At 41.2% G+C, this 20640-nt stretch overlaps 1 protein-coding gene across 1 annotated transcript in view; it reads left to right on the forward strand.

The window, feature by feature from the left end:
* The first annotated feature begins 17614 nt into the window (after nucleotides 1–17614).
* EIF3E (eukaryotic translation initiation factor 3 subunit E) overlaps nucleotides 17615–20640 on the forward strand; it is a 51973-nt gene continuing 48947 nt past the window's right edge. Inside the window, exon 1 of the mRNA XM_059901272.1 lies at nucleotides 17615–17728. Within this exon, the coding sequence (XP_059757255.1) occupies nucleotides 17639–17728 (90 nt within the window). The 5' untranslated portion in view covers nucleotides 17615–17638. The remainder of the gene's footprint in view (nucleotides 17729–20640) is intronic.

Here is a 20640-nt window from a genome sequence, read left to right on the forward strand (position 1 = left end):
TACACATTTTAAAACTTCATTTTAAAATATTTCTTTAAGATAGATTGTTAAAGAAATTGATATGGAGGGTATAAGCATTTTTAAGGCTTTTGATATATATTGTGATTCAGTTACCTATTGCTGTATAACAAAATCTCCACAACTTAGTGGCTTAATATAACAACCGTTTATTAACAATCATTTTTCAATACATAGTATTGACTGGGTTCACGCACGCAGCTGCAGTCAGCTGAAAGCTTGATTGAGGCTGGAATGTCTAAGATTGCTTCACTCATGTGTCTGGGACCTTAGCTGGGGGTAGTTGGAATAGGTGGGAGCTGGCTTGACCTCTTTCTACATAGTCTCTCGTTATTCAGTAGTCTAACCTGAGCTTGTTTATATCACAGCTGGATCCCATGAGAATAAAAGTGGAAACGCCAGGCTTCTTAAGACCTAGAGCTAGAAGCCAAAGCAAGTCATGGCGTCAGCCCAGATTTGGGGGGAATAGAAAAAGCTCTTCCACCTTTTACTGGAAGAGCTCCAAAATCATGCTGCAGAAGGGTATGTGGGGTTGGAGCTATTGCTAAGGCCCTATCTGGAAACAAATGACCACATACTGCCATATTATTATTTTATAAAGCATAGATTTATTATAAAGATTATATGCAAAATGTACTTCCATCAGCTTGGCATGAGTTAAAAAGTGTCAGCAAGAATGTGTAGCAACAACTCTCATATACTCCTGGTGTAGGTGTAATCTTGATGCTCATTTTACAAAACAATTTGTCATTAATTGCCAAAGGTCATAGGTATATACCCCCATGAAATGGGTGCACAGGTAGACCAGGATATATGTATAATAAGGTTCATAGCCTCATCATTCATTACAGCCTCAATCTGAAAACAACCTAAAGTTCATTGACTCTAGAACATTATATTGTAGAATAGAATATATGGAAAATATAGAACAATGAAAATAAACTATACACTCAGCATTATAGATGAATCCTTCAAACATAATGTTGAATATAAAATACAAGTCCTGGGAATTCCTTGGTGGTCCAGTTGTTAGGACTCCACTCTCTGCCGAGGGCCCGGGGTTCAATCCCTGATCAGGGAACTAAGATCCCACAAGCTGCGCAGCATGGCCAAAAAAAAAAAAAAAAAACAAGTCATAAAATGATTCATAGAATTTGATTTTATTTATGTGAAGTTCAAAAACAAAAGTAAACTGTGTTGTTTAGGGATGCATACATAAGTAATTGAACTATAAAGAACAGCAGAGAAATGTTTACTATATTAAAGCCAAAGTATGAGTTTGGCCTGGTAAGGGGGACGGAGGATGGAGAGGAGCACCCAGGCAGAGGAAAAAGAATAACTGGGCAATAGGAAGGAGATGACGGAATTTGAGGAGTTTAAAGGAAGCCAGTGAGCAAAAGGAAGAACAGGAACTTACTTAGAGGCCAATGTAAGGATTTTCAGACTTCATGCTAAGAGCAATGAAAAGCCACTGATTGGTTGTAAGCAATATGATTAGATTTTCATTTTCAAAGAGTAATTTTGTCTGTTATATATAAAACAGATTAGGGAAAGTCAAGAGTGGATACAGGAGTATAGTTAGGAATCTATTTTAAATGGCTTCAAGTGAGAGATAATAGGGCTTCAAGTGGTAGAGTGAGAGTGGTTAAGAAAAGGATGGATCTGAGATGAGCTTGGAAGATGGAATCAATAAGACGCGTTGCTTAGGGAGTTTAGAAAACGGAATGAGTTATCATGATTCCTATTTTCTGGCATGATCAACAAGGTGCCATTAATCAAGAAAGGGAACACTAGTGGGGAACTGGATCTTGATTTGGATTCCTGGAAGACCCACAAGTGCAGATGTTACCCAAGCAGTTGATTAAATGATCCGGAGCTCAGAAGACGTACTGATCTAGTGAGAGAAATTTGATATTTTTTTCTTTTAATGTACCATGGCAGTAAATGATACAGAGCATACCTGAAGTACCAAGGGCAGATAAAATGACTCAGAAAGGACAGATAGAAGCAAAAAAACAGTGAAAATGTTAATATTATCTATGTCCAAGGCACTATACATGATGCAGGGTCACAAAGGTGAGTAAGATATGATCCCTAGTTTACTGCGAAGTGGAGGAAACACTTACATTATATAGCTCTTACCTGGTAAATGACAAGAACTAAAAGATGCTTTGAGATCCCAGAGGGGTGCAGTTAATGCTGGAAACTTGAATAAGAATCAGTCATAAGGAGAAAGGTGGAAAAGGCATTCCAGGCAGAAGCAATAAGATGCACAAAAGCACTGAGTCTTGAAACAGTGTGGACGTGAGTAATCACAAGCAGTCCAGTAGCATTAACACACAGAGTTTGAAGGTTATGCAACAGGAGGTCAGACTAAAGAGAGAGAAAGGCCCCGGTTATGGACTGTCTCGCTTGCCCTTCTCAGGAGTTTAGGATTTATTGGGTAGGAAAGAGGAGTGTATATTTCTATGTTAGGGAGATTACATAGACCAAGCATGGAGGGTGAGGGCAAAGCTGAACACAGCAAAGCTGGTTGGGAAAGAAAGAAGCTGCTACATGTATGGGAAGTGGTGATAGGGGTAAAGGGGGGGGGCATCACATTTGATAAATATTTAAGATTACCCTTTAATTCAAAGGGCCTGTGTGAAGTCTTATCTGCTTAGTCCCAGGTTTCTCCCAGCTTTAAATGCAGTTGACGGGTACTTGGGAGAGATGGCAGAAGCCCAGGTTTTAAATCTCTGAATTTCTACAAAACAGAAAGGAAAAACAAGCAAACGACAACGACTACATAAACAGAGCAAATACATGGCGAAGCCTAAACGCCTGGGCAACATATATCACAAGGCTAGGGGACCCCAAAATACACGTGGGTGCGGCCAAACCCCCAACAGTCAGATTCTCAGGGTCTGTGCGGGAGGAAGGAAGCTAGCGGGCGACGGCTGCGAAGCGGGTGCGGGCAGGTGCCCTTGGCCGCCAGGAGCGCTTGGCTCCCGGCTCAGCAGCGGGCAACGCGCAGCCGGCGAGGGAGCGAGCGCTTTGTCGGCTCCCGCCCCGGCGGCGCTCGAGTCCGCAGGACTGCAGGGGTCGGAGAAGCTGGGCCGCCCTGTGACTCCACGGTGCTCCGATGCGAGACACGGCCCAACACTGAGGAAGGAGAAGCCGCTGAGAGTAGATTAAATCCCAGCAGCACCTGAACAACCAGGACAAAGTAAAGGAAGTTTCAGGGGGCAGGAAACAGGGCCAGGGAACTCCAGAGAGAAAGCCACCAAGGTTTTGACTGCTACACAAAAGCAACAGAAGAGGGAGCATGCTAGAGTCAGAAAAAATTTTCTCCACCAGCCTCACTATAAAAGTTCAGGGGGAAAAAAAAAAAAAAGACACCAAAAAATAAAAAAAACCCACAACCCCCCCCCCCCCAATTTCCCATAGAAATGAGCATAAGGAGAATATCCAGGGGAAATCCCACACAAAATTTATTATAAGAAAAAATAAGGAGCAAACTAACATCCTTACAGACAAGGAAAGCAGGCCAGGAAGATGTGCCCACAAAAGAGCTCAAAACTGTAACCTACCATTTCAAAACAAACCTAAAACACATTAAGAAAATGATTCAAGATGTGAAAGAACATCATGAATCAGAATTAGAAAAGCTCAGCATTGAGGTGACCGAACTCAGTGAAGAATTAGATTAATTAATTTATTGATTAAAAAGAATTAGATTAATGAATGCCTTAAAAAAATAGAAAGTGAAAAGGGAAAGTTTTTCGTTTTAAAAGAGACATTAGGGAATTCCTTGGCGGTCCAGTGGTTAGGACTTGGCACTTTCACTGCAGTGGCCCAGGTTCAATCCCTGGTCAAGGAACTAAGATCCTGAAAGCCACATGTGGCCAAAAAAAAAAAAAAAAAGAGAGAGAAATTATTTTTAAAATATAAAAGAAATGAAGAGATAAAAACAGTGAATCTAGTACACAGATCTTTTCCAGCATCTACAGACTGGGAGCTCTGCTTTTTTTTTTTTTTTTTTTTTTTTATTTATTTATTTATTTTTATTTATTTATTTTTGGTTGTGTTGGGTCTTCGTTTCTGTGCGAGGGCTTTCTCTAGTTGTGGTGAGCGGGGGCCACTCTTCATCGCGGTGCGCGGGCCTCTCACCATCGCGGCCTCTCCTGTTGCGGAGCACAGGCTCCAGACACGCAGGCTCAGTAGTTGTGGCTCACGGGCCCAGTTGCTCCGCGGCATGTGGGATCTTCCCAGACCAGGGCTTGAACCCATGTCCCCTGCATTGGCAGGCAGATTCTCAACCACTGCACCACCAGGGAAGCCCTGGGAGCTCTGCTTTTTACCTGTTGCTGCTTTACAGTCTTCCTCCTGGGCATCTTTGTATCTTGTGGCCCCCCTCAGCTCTTGTCACATGGCAAGTATAGAATACCTTTGTTAAATAAGTGGTGCTTAACTCCTGTGACAGCTCCCTTATTCCCAATCTCCAGGACTCAGAGGAGTCTTCAAAGATAGGAATACCACTAACCCACTTCCCTTCCTCCATGGCACTGAGTTAATTTTCTATTGTCACTTAGGAGAATCAAAAAGGGGAGACCTCCCTTTCAGAGATCAAATACCAGGACTTAAGGCATTTTTCATGTTCTTTCCTTTTTCAATAGTTCTACTTCCCCTTGTGCCCACTGTATCCTGGCAGGTAAGCAAGCTTTTCCTATCATGTAAGAAATTTTCAGAATACAAACATATTCATTTGGCCTAAATCAGACATATTAATTCATTCAAAACTTCATTCAGCAGATAGTTGTCAAGTAACAAATAGTTATTGGGCAGTAATGAACAAGACCAAAGATTAGGCTCCTGCCTTCATGGAATTACCATGAGCTGAGAAAGATGTAAACCAGTCAACATGTAAACAAGATCATTATAGGTTGTGATAAGCAATGGGAGGGAAATTAACAAGGTGAGGTAATGTTGGGGGAAGCTATTCTAAATAAGAAAGTCAGGGAAGACTGCTCTAACCACATCCTAGTCTTAAATCATCTGGTTAGTTGAATAATATTAAGATATTTAAGTGCTTTCATATGAATCCCAGGTGTTATTCCCCTTTGGGGCTACCTACAGACCTTCTTTCCCGTGACTTCATTTCCTCCAAAAGGTACATGGATATAGAGGTACATAAATATGCCTCATTCCTGACCTTGAGAACCTATAGTTTAGTAGAAGGAACAGACATGTAAACAGATAAGAAAATACAACATGGCAAAGGGGATACCACAAGCACGAACAAGGTAACTGTTCTTCCTGGTTAACTCTTCTGTCTTGGGCCTCTGGCATCCCTGGAAAACCCTGTTTACCTGTTTGGGTTTTAGGCTGAAAATTCTTCCTGGCTCCCTACATAATCTTAATATTTACTTTTAAGTTTTTGGCTATATCAGAAGTAACTTGACTTGCATGCATTACTAGCTTAATTCCCTCATAGCCGGTAGATCCCAGCATTGGCTTGAGATACATAACAAAGTACTGGGGAAAATGTTTTTAAAAATTACTTTCTTGGGCTTCCCTGGTGGCGCAGTGTTTGAGAATCTGCCTGCTAATGCAGGGGACATGGGTTCGAGCCCTGGTCTGGGAAGATCCCACATGCCGCGGAGCAACTGTGCCCGTGAGCCACAACTACTGAGCCTGCGCGTCTGGAGCCTGTGCCCCGCAACGGGAGGGGCCGCGATAGTGAGAGGCCCGCGCACCGCGATGAAGAGTAACCCCCCTGCACCACGATGAAGAGTGGCCCCCGCTTGCCGCAACTAGAGAAAGCCCTCGCACGAAACGAAGACCCAACACAGCCTAAATAAATAAATAAATAAATAAAGTAGCTATAAACCCATTGCTAAAAAAAAAAAAAAATTACTTTCTTAAAGAGCCCATGTTTTTCATGTCAAATTTTTCAAATAAATGCTAAATAAGATGTCTGGCCAGATAATTGAAGCTGGCTGTTATCACACAAGAGAATGTATTCAAATGATAATTGTCATGATTAGAAGCCTGTACTGCATTTCAGTGTCACCGTTTTCCTGTCAGTAACCATGTTAGTCTGGTAACCAGGCAGTGAACATTTATTTGGACTGCAGGAATTTTTAAAGACAGATAACACAGGCACAGAATATGCTATAAAAGACACACAGAATTAGAAGTATTTGAACAGATACATAGGTATTTTAATTATGTTCTGAAGTGGCTAGTGGTTTATTTAGCTTGTCAACTCTTAGATTCATCACAACTCTTTCAGATTCCTCTGAGATACTTCCAACTACTGGGAATTGCTACCTTCCCCCAAATAATGGGGTAGCCGCATTCCAGGTGCTAGCATCAGGGACAGATGAGAAAGAGCAGTGGTGTTTCCCTTTGCCCGATATCCTTCACATCACATATTACAACGTCTCCAAGTGAAGTAGATTTAGCTGTCAAACCTAGCTTTATATGAGGTGGTAAGTGAAGAAAGAAGGGGATTTAAGTCCTCCAAAGGCACCTTCTCTCTGTGTGATTCTTTAATGAGGATGACAGCAGGACTGAGGCTTCTGGAAATTCTCACCCAGGAATTAGGTGGAATCAGTACATAAAGAGTTCCAATAAGGTCCCCCAGAGCAAGGGAATAAGGTCAGGAAAAAGTCAGCTTCTGAAGATACACACTCCAAGAAGCAATAATTATTTTGGAAAAAAAGACAGAAAACACCTAGCTCTACAATGTGTCCGTGCTTTCAATCTAATTAAAGGACTACATTAATACCCCATGTGCACCTCTATCATTGCACTTACCACACTGAAATATGAATTGTTAGTTTAGGTATCTGTCCCTTCTGCCTAATCATGAGTTCCTTCACGTAGGAACAGCATTTTAGTTATTTTCTCACTCTCAGAATCTAGCACTGTGTCTGGCTAGAATAGGGACTGAATAAATGTGCGTTGAATAAATGAGTGGGAAATATAATTAAAGAAGGCATACTGCAATAGGCATCTGCATGTGGTATGTAAAAAGGGTAATTGGATTAAATATAATATTATTTAGTGTTATTTAGAAATATCTAAGAGAGCTATTGAATCAGAAGGCATGAGCATTCTGAAAGTGTCCACTACAGTAGTGACAGGTATTCATTAGACTATTCCAAGATATGGATGAGGGACTTCCCTAGCAGTCCAGTGGTTAAGACTGCATGTTTCCACTGCAGGGGTCACGGGTTCAATCCCCGGTCGGGGAACTAAGATCCCACATACTGCACGGTGCGGCCAAAAAACAAAAACAAAATATGAAAGAATTTCTTTCAAGAACACGTAGGTCTGGATATCCAGGCTCTATGCACATTTATTCATTTCCATAGCATTTGTTGAGTACTTGGTATATGCCAGGTACTAAGACAGGAACTGGGACTACAAAGACAGGTATTCATAGTCCTTACACTCAAGATGTTTACAGCCTAATAGGGGGAAACAAACATTAAAAAAAAAAGGTGGGCTAAGATGTTATAGACTCTGTGATAAAAGTTTGTTACTAGTAGTGAGAGGCTGGAGGGATTACTTCAGATATGCTCTGCTAATGGGAGACACAGAATAGGGAAGAAGATGCTTAATTCAAGTCTTAAAAAGTGAAAAGGTTGGGACTTCCCTGGTGGCGCAGTGGTTAAGAATCTGCCTGCCAATGCGGGGGACACGTGTTTGAGCCCTGGCCCCGGGAAGATCCCACATGCTGCGGAGCAGCTAAGCCCCTGCTCCACAACTGCTGAGCAACCCCCGCTCTCCACAACTAGAGAAAGCCCACACACAGCAACGAAGACCCAGTGCAGCCAAAAATAAATAAGTAAAAATAATTATTTTTTTAAAAAGTGAAGAGGTGGTCAACAGGGTGGGAGAGGGCAGAAGCGCATTTTAGTCTGAAGGAACTGCTAGAGAGCAAGTGAAGAAACCATAAACTTGTGACTCCGTATAAATTTCAGAAGTGTTTTTTTCTACTTCTGTAAAAAATAGCATTGGAATCTTGACAGGGGTTGCACTGAATCTATAGATGGCTTTTGGTAGTATTGTTGTTTTAACAATATTAATTCTTTCAATCCATAAACACAGGATGCTTTTCCATTTATTTGTGTCTTCTTCAATTTCTTTCATCAATGTCTTGTAGTTTTTGGAGTAGAGATCTTTCACATCTTCACTAAATTTATTCCTAAGTATTTTGTTATCTTTGATGCTATTGTAAATGGGATCAATTTCTTTTTCAGAAATTACATTATTAGTGTATAGAAGCACTACTGATTTTTGTGTGTTAATTTTGTATCCTGCAACTTTACTGGACTCATTGATAAAATCTAACAGTCTTTTGATTGAGTCTTTAGGATTTTCTGTCTATAAAATCACTGTCATCTGCGTATAGAGACAATTTTACTTCTTCCTTTCCAATTCTTATACCTTTTATTTCTTTTTCTTGCCCAATTGCTCTAGCTAGACTTCCAGTACTATGTTGAATAGGCGTGGTAAAAGTGGGCACCCTTGTCTTATTCCTGATCTCAGAGGAAAAGCTTTCAACCTTTTGCCATTGAGCTGTGGGCTTATCATACATGGCCTTTATTATGTTAAGATATGTTCTTTCTATGCCTAATTTGTTAAAGAGTGTTTATCATGAATGGATGTTGAATTTGCCAAATGCTTTTTCTGCATCTATTGAGATGATCATATCATTCTTTTGTTTAATTCTATTAATGTAATGTAACACATTAATTGAGTTGCATATGCTGAACCATCCTTGCATGCCATGGATTAATCCCACTTGATCATGGTGAATGGCTCTTTTAATGTGTGGCTAAGTTCGGTTTGCTAGTATTTTATTGAGAATTTTTGCATCCATATTCATCAGGGATATTGGCCTGTAGTTTTCTTTTCTAGTGGTGTCCCTTACAGTTTTGGTATCAGGATAATGCTGATCTCATAAAATGAGTTTGAGAGTGCCCTCCCCTTCATTTTTTGTTAGAGTTTGAGAAGGTTTGATGTTAATTCCTTATTAAATTTTTGTTAAAATTCACCAGTGAAGCCATCTGGTCCTGGGATTTTCTTCGTGGGAGATTTTTTTTTAATAAATTTATTTATTTTTGGCTGCGTTGGGTCTTCGTTGCTGTGCACGGGCTTTCTCTAGTTGTGGTGAGCGGGGGCTACTCTTCGTTGCGGTGTACAGGCTTCTCATTGCGGTGGCTTCTCTTGTTGTGGAGCACGGGCTCTAGGCGCGTGGGCTTCAGTAGTTGTAGCTCACGGGCTCTAGAGTGCAGGCTCAGTAGTTGTGGCACACGGGCTTAGCTGCTCCGCGGCATGTGGGATCTTCCCGCACCAGGGCTCAAACCTGTGTCCCCTGCATTGACAGGCGGATTCTTAACCCCTGCACCACCAGGGAAGCCCCTGTGGGAGTTTTTTGATTATTGTTTTAATCTCTTTACTAGTAATTGGTCTATCAAATTTTCTATTTCTCCCTTTGTAAGTTGTATATTTATGAGAATTTTTCCATCTATTCTAGGTTGTCCAATTTGTTGGCATATAGTTATTCATAGTAGCCTCTTATGATCCTTTGTATTTCTGTGGGATCAGTTGTAATGTCTCTTTTTTCAATTATAATTTTGTTGATATGGGACTTCTCTTTTTCCCTTGGTTATTCTAGCTAAGTGTTTGTCAATTTTGTTTCTCTTTTCAGAGAACCAACTCTCAGTTTGGTTAACCTTTTCTATTGTTTTTCTGTTTTCTATTTATTTCTGCTCTAATCTTTATTATTTCCTTTCTTCTGCTAATTTTGAGCTCAGTTTCTAGTTCCTTAAGGTGTAGAATTAGGTTGCTTTTTGGGGCTATTTCTCACTTCTTAATGTAGAGAAGCAAAAAACTTGATGGCTTATTTGAGCAGAAGTTAGCATGGAAGGGGTGTACAGCTCTGGAGAGATAAAGTTCTAAAGAACGTACTACAGTGTGCTAAGATGTTTTTATGTTATACTATATGAAATTGGAAGTGCAGAGTGTATTAGTTTGCTAGGGCTGCCAAAATAAAGTACCACAGATTAGGTGGCTTAAACAACAGAAATTTTTTGTCTCACAATTCTGGAGGCTAGAAGTTCAAGATCAATATGTTGGAAGGGTTGTTTCTTCTAAGGCTTCTCTCCTTGGCTTGTAGATGGCCATCTTTTCCCTGTGTCTTCACAAGGTCTTTCCTCTGTACATGTTTCTATCCTAATCTCTTCTTCTTATTAGGACACAGTCACATTGGATTAGGGCTCACCACAATGACCTCATTTTAACTTAATTACCTCTTTAAAGACCCTATCGACAAATACAGTTTCATTCTAAGGTACTGGAGGCTAGGACTTCAACATATGAATTTCAGGGGGGGGGCACGATTCAGTTCGTAACAAGGTTAGATGTACACTTAGGTCACCAGGACAGCAGGGCGGAGGACAGGCTAGATGGGTGCAGGGCTAGGGACAGGGAGACCCTTTGGATGACTATTGCAATAGTCTGTCTGTGTGAGGGATGATCAAAGCCTGAACTAGAAAGACAGAGGAGGATGTGTCGAAGACAGATGATAAAAGAGTTATCAGGAAAAAGGGCCTGTAGGATAGAATCCAAACTCCTCAGCATAGTTCACAGAGCCCTTGACAATTCAGCCCTGACCCCTCAACTCAGACGCATGTCCTGCCACTTGCCATCACACATGCTACCCTCTAGGCATAAAGACCTTCTCAATGTCTCCGATCACACTATGCTTTTTCTCAAGGTCAAGTCTGTGTGCCTGCTCTTCCCTCTGCCTAAAACATTCTTTTCCCTTTTCTTAGTCAGTTAAACATCTATTCAGGTAGAGGTAGTCCAGTGTTACCTTCCCCATGAAACTCCAGCTTTCTCTGGCAGCGAATCACTTCCTCTTCTGGACACTCTGTGCATAGACTCTCTCACATGGTGCTATGATTATTTTATATTTTACATGCTTGTCACCTCCACTAAACCGTAAATTCCTTTTGGGCTGGGATTGGTTTCCTTTCTTTGTTTCCCCAGAGCCTGACATGGTGATCAGCAAATGGAAAGTGTTGCATCAATATCTGATGAATGTATGAGAAAGTCTTCACCTGATACCACCTAGATCCTACCAGGTGAGGCCTTGCCTGTCTTTCTTCTGTAATATCTCTTTTTAACTAAAACACTAGGAAGAGACTAAAGCAAGAAAGTCAGATTTTCCATACTTGGGGCTAAATCTCTCTTATAAAAAGAAATAAGATATTTTCACAAACCAGCAAGGAAAATTCCAGGGGAAAAGCCAGGCAAATCAGCAGAGTTTCCAATCTGTCACCACTTTAATCCTTCTTGTAAATCACTTCCAGTTTAATTTTAAAGGACAAAACACCACTGTCTTCATGTCTTTTTCTATTTAAGAACTTAATGAGTGGCTCCCATTGCCTATCTGATCAAATCCAAGTTTCCCAGTCTGGTTTTGAAGATCTTCCACAGCCTGGCTGCATTTCACCTATCCAATTCACTGTCCACACAACAGTCAGAATTACCTTCCTGAAACACTCTCACACTCAAAAATATTTTAAGGCTCCTCATGACTTCAGATGAATTTCAAATTCCTCACATAAGCTTTCTACTCTTTGGCCCTGGTCTTGTGTTTTCTGGCATATCCTCTTCTATAGTCTTCAGTCTTCAGTTAACTTCCCAAGTTGTCTTTCCCAGATATTTCTTATATTCTTCTGTTTTTGTGTCTCTATACTGTTCAAATTGTTCCTGAACCACCTGTAATGCTCTCTCCCACATCTGTTTTAAAAGTCAGCAGTTCCAATACAAAAGACTTCCAATCCACCAAGCTTTCTCCATTTTCTCTACCCTCATGGAGAATCAATCTCCGTTTGGAGCCAGTTGCCTGGGACCACATGCTCTTCTCATATTCCCTACAGCTTGTCATAATACTCTATCCTTCCATGATAGTTATTTATGTAAGTACTGTAGCATGTCTATCAGCATACACACATCTTTTAAAACACGCTCCCTAGACCCCACATCTATCATTCCATTTTACTGCTTCCCTTTCTAGTAAAGTTCCTCAAAAGATCTGTTTATATATGCTGTTTCACTTTCTCTCCTCCCATCTTTTGAGCTCACACCAAACAGACTTTCATCCACCACTCACTGAAATTGCTTTTATCAAAGTCATCAATAACCTGCATATCTTAGAAAGTCAAAGAGCAACACAGTAAGTCCCCTACATATAAACCTTCAAGTTGCGAGCTTTCAAAGATGTGAATGTGCATTCAAATGTCCAATCACATAAGTTAGTTCACATGTCTGGTGTACATTGTCACATGCATCCTCTACACATGCTTGTGCTTTTGTGTACTTTACTGTACAGTACTATATAGAGTACAGTAGTACAGTATCTTTATTTCAAGCCCAGGATGCCTGTAAAAGCGGCGGTGATGTAGCTGGTACTGCTAAGAAGCACCAGGAATTGGAGGCCCAGAGAAAGGACAAAGAGAGATAAGAGGAAGAAGAAGTAACTGAAGAACTGAAGAAATTCATGACGCAGGAAGTGGCAAGGGGATTTTCTTTATTTGAGGAGGCACTATTAGTTTTTGAGGCACAGGACCGTGTAGAATGGTACATGAAGGAAGGTTGCAGCAGCCGTTCAGAATGCAATCCAGTGCTACCGTGTCATCTATGATGAGAAAAAAAGAGCTATTACTCAGACGTCACTGGATCGCTTTTTTTAAGAGGGTAGATAGAATTGAATCCAGCAAGAAACCAGAACCTGTGCCATCAACGTCAGGCATGAGTGAAACTGCAGGTTGCCCTCTGTCTCCTATTGCTGATGATCCTTCAGCTCTACCATCTCCCACCTCCTCTCCCTCCTCCAGTCGGTAACTCTTCTTGCCTGTTCACTCAGTGCCAGCCCCTGTATGCCAGCTATTGTACGGTACTACTGTACTTTTCAAGGTACCGTACTGTAAGATTAAAAATGTTTTCTTTATTTTTTGTGTCTGTTTGCTTTTTATGTATTATTTGTGTGAAAGCTATTACAGTACAGTGCTATATAGCTGATTGTGTTAGGTGGGTACCTAGGCTAACTTTGTTGGACTTACAAACAAATTGGACTTACGAATGCGCTCTCAGAATGGAACTCGTTCCTATGTAGGGGACTTATTGTATTCAGTTGTCATCTTGAACTAACCATACCATTTGACACAGTTAATTGCTCCTTGGTGCTTGGACCAATCTCCTTCTTTGGTGCCTGGAACACCACTTTCTCTTGTTCCTCCTCATCCCTCCTCCACTTCCTGGCCAGTCTTTCTCTGGTGTCTTTACTTGATTTGAATTATCCCAACCGCTACAAGTTGAAGTGCCTAAGATTTAGCCCTTCTCATCTCTTTTCCCAACATACAGTCTGATCTCATCCAGTGCCATGGTTCTAAATTTCATCAGGAGGTTGACAAGATCTAGTCTTCTGTCTCCAGCTCTTACCTTTCTCCTGAATTCCAGATTCATATGTACCACTGCTTAATCAGTATTTCAACTTAGGTGTCTAATAGGCATCCCAAACATAATATGTCCAAAACTTAACTCTTGATTTCTCTCCTCTAATCATGCATCTATCACACCCTTCCTCATCTTAGCAAACGGCCTCTCATTTCTTCTAGACCTTAGAGTCATCTTGGACCCTTCTCCTTCTCATCTAATGCATTGGCAAATTTTGCTAGCTATGCATTTGGAATATATTCAGAATTTCACTACTGTCCACAACTCTTTCAATGCTACCACTCTGATCTAAGCCACCATCATCTCTTGCTTGAGTTATTTCAATAGTCCCTTAACTGGTTTCTCTGTGAATGAGCTTCTTCCCCCACCCCCTTCCAAACCCTCAAAGTGGCCTTTTTTAAAAGCATAAACACTGATTATATGCCTTCTCTGCTCAAAACCCTCCAATACCTTCCCACCTCCTTCAGAATGCAACCCAAAGTCTTTACTGTGGCCTACAAAGCATTATGTCATCTATCCCACCACTCCCTCTCTGAACTCATCTTCCTCCACACTTCCCCTTGCTCAATCAGTTATTGAATTTAAAGTCTCCTTGCTATCCCTCAAGGATACCAAGCACACTTTTGCTTCCATACCTTGATACTTAATGTTCCTTCACCTGGCTTTTTCTCCTCTAGGCAGCCACAGGCACCCTCACTTCCTTCATATCTCTTTTCAAATTCTACTTTATTAGAGAGGCCTTCTCTGACCACTTTATATAAATTAGCAACTTTTTCCCATCATTCTCACCCTGCCTATTGTTCTTCATAGCACTTATCACCACTGGACAAATTATGTATTTGTTAATATGTTTTTATCTGTCTCCCCCAACTTGAATATAAGCTTCTTTAGAGAAGGCAATTTGTTTTCTTTACTGCTGTATTCCCAGGACCTAGACCAGTGCTTAGTATATTGTAAGTGTTCAATTTATATTGAATGAATGAACAAATAATTGCTACCTATTAGATTGAAAGCTCCTGTGGCCAGAGACTAGCTCTTACGGATTATATAGTCCCATTAACACCTAGCTTAGTACCTTGCATATGGTAAAAGTTCAAAATGTTAATCAAATTGAATTGCATCTTATTTCTCACTGCTTCTCAAAGGTGCTCTCTGTTCCTTTTTGGCAAGTTTCTGTACTTCCACCTGCTTCCTTCCTTCCTCTGCTGCAGCTCACTTCTGCTGGAAGCCTCAGTTCCTGCTATTTCTCTCTTTAACTTCCTCTTTTCCTGTCTATATTCTATTACAACTTTGGTCTCTGGGCTTACAGGAAACTTCATATTACAGCTATCACTTCTCAACTCTTAGAGGCTACAAAGACTATCCCCTACAATACAGCAGCCTATACCACCACTTATTCTTTGCTTCATGGAAATTCAGCCTTGCTTTCCCAACAATACTGTAATGACACTATGGCAGAGATCATATCATACTCCCAAATCCTTGAAAACAGCTAGTACAAGGTTACACATATGGTAAGTGATTAACAACTATATCAACTGATCCAGAATAGTATCTCCATTTGCATACTAGACAGCATCACTTGGGTAGCTAATAGGAATGTTATTCTATCTGAAACAGAATTCCTGATTTTAGCACTCATACATATTCCTTTGCCATTCCCCCACCCACCTTTTACTGTCACCAATAGGTATCCAGTTTTTTAAGCCCAAAGTCTAGGAGTCACTTTTTTTTAATTAGACTTTTATTCTGATTGTGGATTCACATGCAGTTGTAAGAAATAATACATGGGCTTCCCTGGTGGCGCAGTGGTTAAGAATCTGCCTGCCAATGCAGGGGACACGGGTTCAAGCCCTGGTCTGGGAAGATCCCACATGCCACGGAGCAACTAGGCCCATGAGCCACAACTACTGAGCCTGCGCGTCTGGAGCCTGTGCTCCACAACGAGAGAAGCCACGACAATGAGAAGCCCGCGCACCGCAATGAAGAGCAGCCCCCGCTCACCGCAACTAGAGAAAGCCTGTGCACAGAAACGAAGACCCAACACAGTCAAAAATAAAGAAAGAAAGAAAGAAAGAAAGAAATAATATATGAAGATCCCGTGTACCCTTTACTCAGTTTCTTCCAGTGGTAACATCGTACAAAATTATAGTATACTCTGATGGTTCCTCAAATAATTAAACATAGAGTTACCGTATAACACAGCAATTCCACCTCTGAATATATATGTAAGAGAACTGAAAACATATGTCCACATAAACATGTGTACACGAATGTTTATAGCAGCATTATTCATAGTAGCCAAAAAGTAGAAAAAACCCAAATGTCCATCAGTGGATGGATGGGTAAATAATATGTGGTATATCCATATAATGGAATATTAATCAGACCTAAAAAGGAATGAAGTACTGATACATGCTACAACTTGGATGAACCTTGAAAACATTAAGTGAAAAAAGTCAGACCCAAAAGGCCATATATCATGTTATTCCATTCATTTGAAAGTCCTGAATGGGAAAATCTACAGAGTGGTTCCTTAGGGCTGTGGTAGAATGAGCAAGAGGAGGAGATGGAGAAGATGAGGTAAGAGAGGTAACGGGTCCAGATGATGTAGGGCTTTTTAGGCTACTTTGAGACATATGTTTTTCTCTGAGTGAGATTACAAGGCCTGGAGGGTTTTGAGCATAATCTGACTTTTAAAAGTCACTCTGGCTTATATATGGAGAATAAACCACAGGAGGAAAAGAGGGGAAGCAAGGTGATTCGTGACAAGACTATTTCAAAAATCAAAGCAAGCGATAATGGTGTTTTGGAGTAGGGATTAACTTTGTAGGTGGTGTGAACTGATTGACCAGGACATGCTTTAAAGGTAGAACCAGAGGATTTGTTGGTGACGTCAATGTAGAGTATAAGAGAAAGAGAAAAGTCAAGGACGACTCGAAGGTTTTGGGTCTGAACAACTGGACAGATGGAGTGGGCATTCACTGAGGTGGAGAAGAGTGTAAAAGGAGCAGGTTTTGACGAGCTACATGGGGAATTTGCTTTTGGACACGTTAATGTTGAGATGTTGGATATATGGAGTTGGCTGTTAACTAATAGTCTGTGCTGGGGCTCTAATTTGGGAGTTGTCAACGTGTGGGTTGCATTTAAAGCCATTAGGTTGAATGACATCACTTAGGGCATTGGCCTAGACAGTGAAAAGGTCCAAGACACTCCAAAGGCACTCCAAAATGAAGAAGTCTGAAAGACGACAAGGAGACAAGAGTACTTAGAATAAAAAACTCACATTCCCCACCTTAATGGAAACCTGGCCCTTCTCCATGTCTGTAACCTCACTCTCCAGTCTGGTAGGATACTCAGTTTTTGAAGGACACCAAGCCCTTTCCTGTCTCATGGCCTTTGTCTTTGCTGTGCTTCCACCAGGCATGTTTCCACCCAGACTCTAATTTTGGTCACCTGCTTCTCTTACCACAACCTCGGCTAAATTGTAACCCTGAGTTTTATCTAAACACCCTAATTGAAAAGCCCCAAACTGGCACCGCGTCCCTCACCTCCCTGCCGCCCTCCCCCCCGACACCAAGTTATGGCTTTTACTATAATCTGAAATTATTTCACTTGTTTTTTGTCTAGAAGACCATCCCATCTTAATTTAACAAATGCTTACAAAACGATTACTATACACCAAATAAAAGCTCAGCTATTCCTCCTTGTACGTAATTTTCTGGAGAGCAGGGGCCTCATTATCTTGTCCTTTGCCGCATCTCCAATACAAATGACATTGCCTCAGCAATCAATTCTGAGTTTTCAGTATTTGTTAACGGAACGGATTGCAGGACACCAACAAACTTGCAAACAAAAGGAATTTTGCCCACCCATCCAGCTCGTCCCAGAGTTGCCGGGAAGGAGGGAGGGAGGGAGGGAGGGAGGGAGGACCTCGCGCATGCGCCATTGTTCCCTGAGCGCTCGACGCTGAGCCCCGCCCCTTTCCTTTGGCTGGTTTAACCACTGCACATGCGCGATAAGGGTCTTGTCCGTTCGTTTGTCGGCGCTATCAATAAAGTTTTAGCGAGCGCACACTTCTCTTTTCCTTGGCAAGATGGCGGAGTACGACTTGACTACTCGCATCGCGCACTTTTTGGATCGGCATCTAGTCTTTCCGTTGCTTGAGTTTCTCTCCGTAAAGGAGGTGAGTGGGTTTTTGAGCGCGAGGAAGGCGTGGGAGCGCGTGAGATGCGGGGCAAGGCCGAAAGGCGGTGGCGATAGCCTTAGGCCTTACACACGTGTGAGGCGGCCCTGAGTTTGGTCCCGAGTCGGGCAATAAGGATCTGCTGGTAGTTAAGCGTCGTCCCTGTTGATTAGCACCGCGGAATTCGGCCGTGAGTAGGGGTGAGGTGACAATATGAAACTCAGGGGAGAAAGGGAGGGGTCTCTGCTTCACTTCTTGAGGTGCCAGTGCCGAAGGGACTTCCGCGTCGTTCCTCTTGGAAGTTGACGATTGGCTGGCTTCCTTGTATTAATGCTTGAGCTTAACTTCAAGCTGGCTTCTAAAAGCAAATTGGACTGTTAGAGATTTAAATTTTTCTTTTGGGCACAGTAGGAAGAGTGACCTTGGCTTTGTGTTTTTGCTTGCCGGGTCGTTTGGAATGATTTTCTTACACTTAAATATCTAGCCCCTTGGTTTCCGTAAAGTTGTGAGTTCTTTGCGAGGAGTTTAACTGGTGTTTCGGTAAAGAGCCACTTCCTAGAAGCGTAGCATATTTTGTCCAGTGGGGAGGGGAACCCAAAAAATAACCCGACAGTAATCTTATCTTAAGAGTTGTTTTTCAGTGTATAGATGTACAGACTTCGAGTGATTTGAATTGGTTGTCAGTGTTCATTGAGCTATTCCGGGTATCTTGAAAAAGTATTTGGTCCTAGTACCTCATTTAAAAATATGTCTCAGTCCTAAAAGTTTGGAAATATTAGGCTTAGTTATACCGTAGTTTATTGGGAAATTGATGCATTTTAATAGTTACAATAAAGTGATATTACTGTGATGGAGGAATTAGAATATTGGCCAGAAAAATGCGTTCTATTTCTAGAAGCAGATTAAACCGCAAGTCTACTTAAGGCACTCTAGATTTGGGGAGTAGATTTTGTGTGTTCCAACAGCAATAAAACAAAAAAGCCCTACAAATAAACATTAAATTGTTCTGATAAGTTTTCAAATTTTCCCATGGTTCATTGGATAGGTATAACTCTCAAATTCATATGAACCTTTTCTAAACACCTACACACAACTCTAAAGTTAATGATATTAGGGAACAGCAAAGTTTATTTTCAATAAATATTCAAGAATGCCTTGCTATATAAAGCTTTATCTTGAAATGTTTTTGTCTTGATTTTTCTTTTATAGGATGTACTTAACCTGTATTGTATAACTTGAATAAAACAGCCCAGTCTGCCTTCTGTTTCTTTTTTGGATAATTTAGGATAATTTACCAAAGATCAAGGAATAGAAAAATATCCTCTATGCTTCTAAACTAGCCAAACTTCATATTTTTGTAATGTGTCTTTACACTTTTGTTTTTCAAGGCAGACAGATGAAAGGGAGGAATACATAAGTGTAAATTAGTTTTTCATAGGGCAAGACCAAAACTGTGAACGGCAGCTGAGAATCAGTGGAAAATAACTGCTCAAAACCTGTTTCCTTGGAGAGAATGTTGGTAAGATGGCTGTGATACACCAAGGGGAAGACAGGTGCTGGAGTATTTATTTATCAGTTACTAACTATAGGACTACCATGGAATTGTGAGAAATCCAAGATAAAATCCAGACATCTCATCACTAAAAAACTTATCCTTTGGTGGAGATAGATGTCTGTAATTATAAGGCTAAGAGTAATAAAATGTCAGAAGTAGTGGCAGAGTGCTATCAAAATTGAAGAGGTACAGAAAGGATTCTGAGGAAGAGAGGCTTGAAGTTGAGTTTTGAAGGCTAGATAGTTAGGATAGTCAATGATCATGACACATGAGGGTATCAATTGAATATATTTATGGTATCAATATGTTGGAAAATATAAACTCCATTGGAGCAGGAGCTTTGTTTTATTTCCTTGCTGTGTTCTCAGCAAATAGAGTCTGGCATAAGGGCTTCTCATGATTATTTAATACATGAGTGAATATATATTTGAACTTTAGTGTTCTTTATTCTCAAGTGAAGTGGAAGGCCAGATAGTGTTTAACAGCCTGGGTACTGAATTGGGACCTGGATTAGGATCCTGGCTCTGTCACTTAATATCTTTGTGCACTTGAGAACAGTTTCTTTCCCATCTTAACTAAGCCTTTTCTCATGCACAAAATGTTGGTACTACCACCAGCCTCATAGGGTTGTTAGAAAAATTACATGAAATAGTAAATATAAAGTATTTAGCCTTCTGGGACAGAGTAGGTACTCCTAAGTGTTTTCTATTAGGAGGCTAGGCCATCCTATGTGAGGGGGAAGTGAGGAATTCAGTTGGGTTTGTTTGTTTTTTTAAGTTTTGTTTGTTTTTGCCTGCATTGGGTCTTCGATGCTGTGTGCAAGCTTTTTCTCTAGTTGCGGTGAGCAAGGGCTACTCTTCTTTGCGGTGCGCTGGCTTCTCATTGCGGTGATTTCTCTTGTTGCGGAGCACGGGCTCTAAGTGCGCGGGCTTCAGTAGTTTGCAGCACGTGGGCTCAGTCGTTGTGGCTCGTGGGCTCTAGAGCGCAGGCTCAGTAGTTGTGGTGCACAGGCCCAGTTGCTCCACGGCATGTGTGATCATCCCGGACCAGGGATCGAACCCATGTCCCCCGCATTGGCAGGCGGATTCTCAACCACTGCGCCACCAGGGAAGTCCTCAATTGGGGTTTTGAGGAGGGAGATAAAGACTGGAAATAGTGACTGAGGAAACTGACCAAAGACAAATGCAAGGATTGGTAAGTTTGGAGGGCCCAACTGAGATTGGAAATCACACATTTATAAGTGGTCATTTTTGGAGTGAGAGAAACGGTAGTTTATTTGAGTAGTATAGAAATATGTGGAGGTAGGCTGGTGATAAATAAATGCCATCTAGAGATTGATGAAAAGGATTGCTGATTA

Source organism: Balaenoptera ricei, chromosome 17, assembly GCF_028023285.1.
Source record: "Balaenoptera ricei isolate mBalRic1 chromosome 17, mBalRic1.hap2, whole genome shotgun sequence".
Taxonomy (NCBI): Eukaryota; Metazoa; Chordata; class Mammalia; order Artiodactyla; family Balaenopteridae; genus Balaenoptera; species Balaenoptera ricei.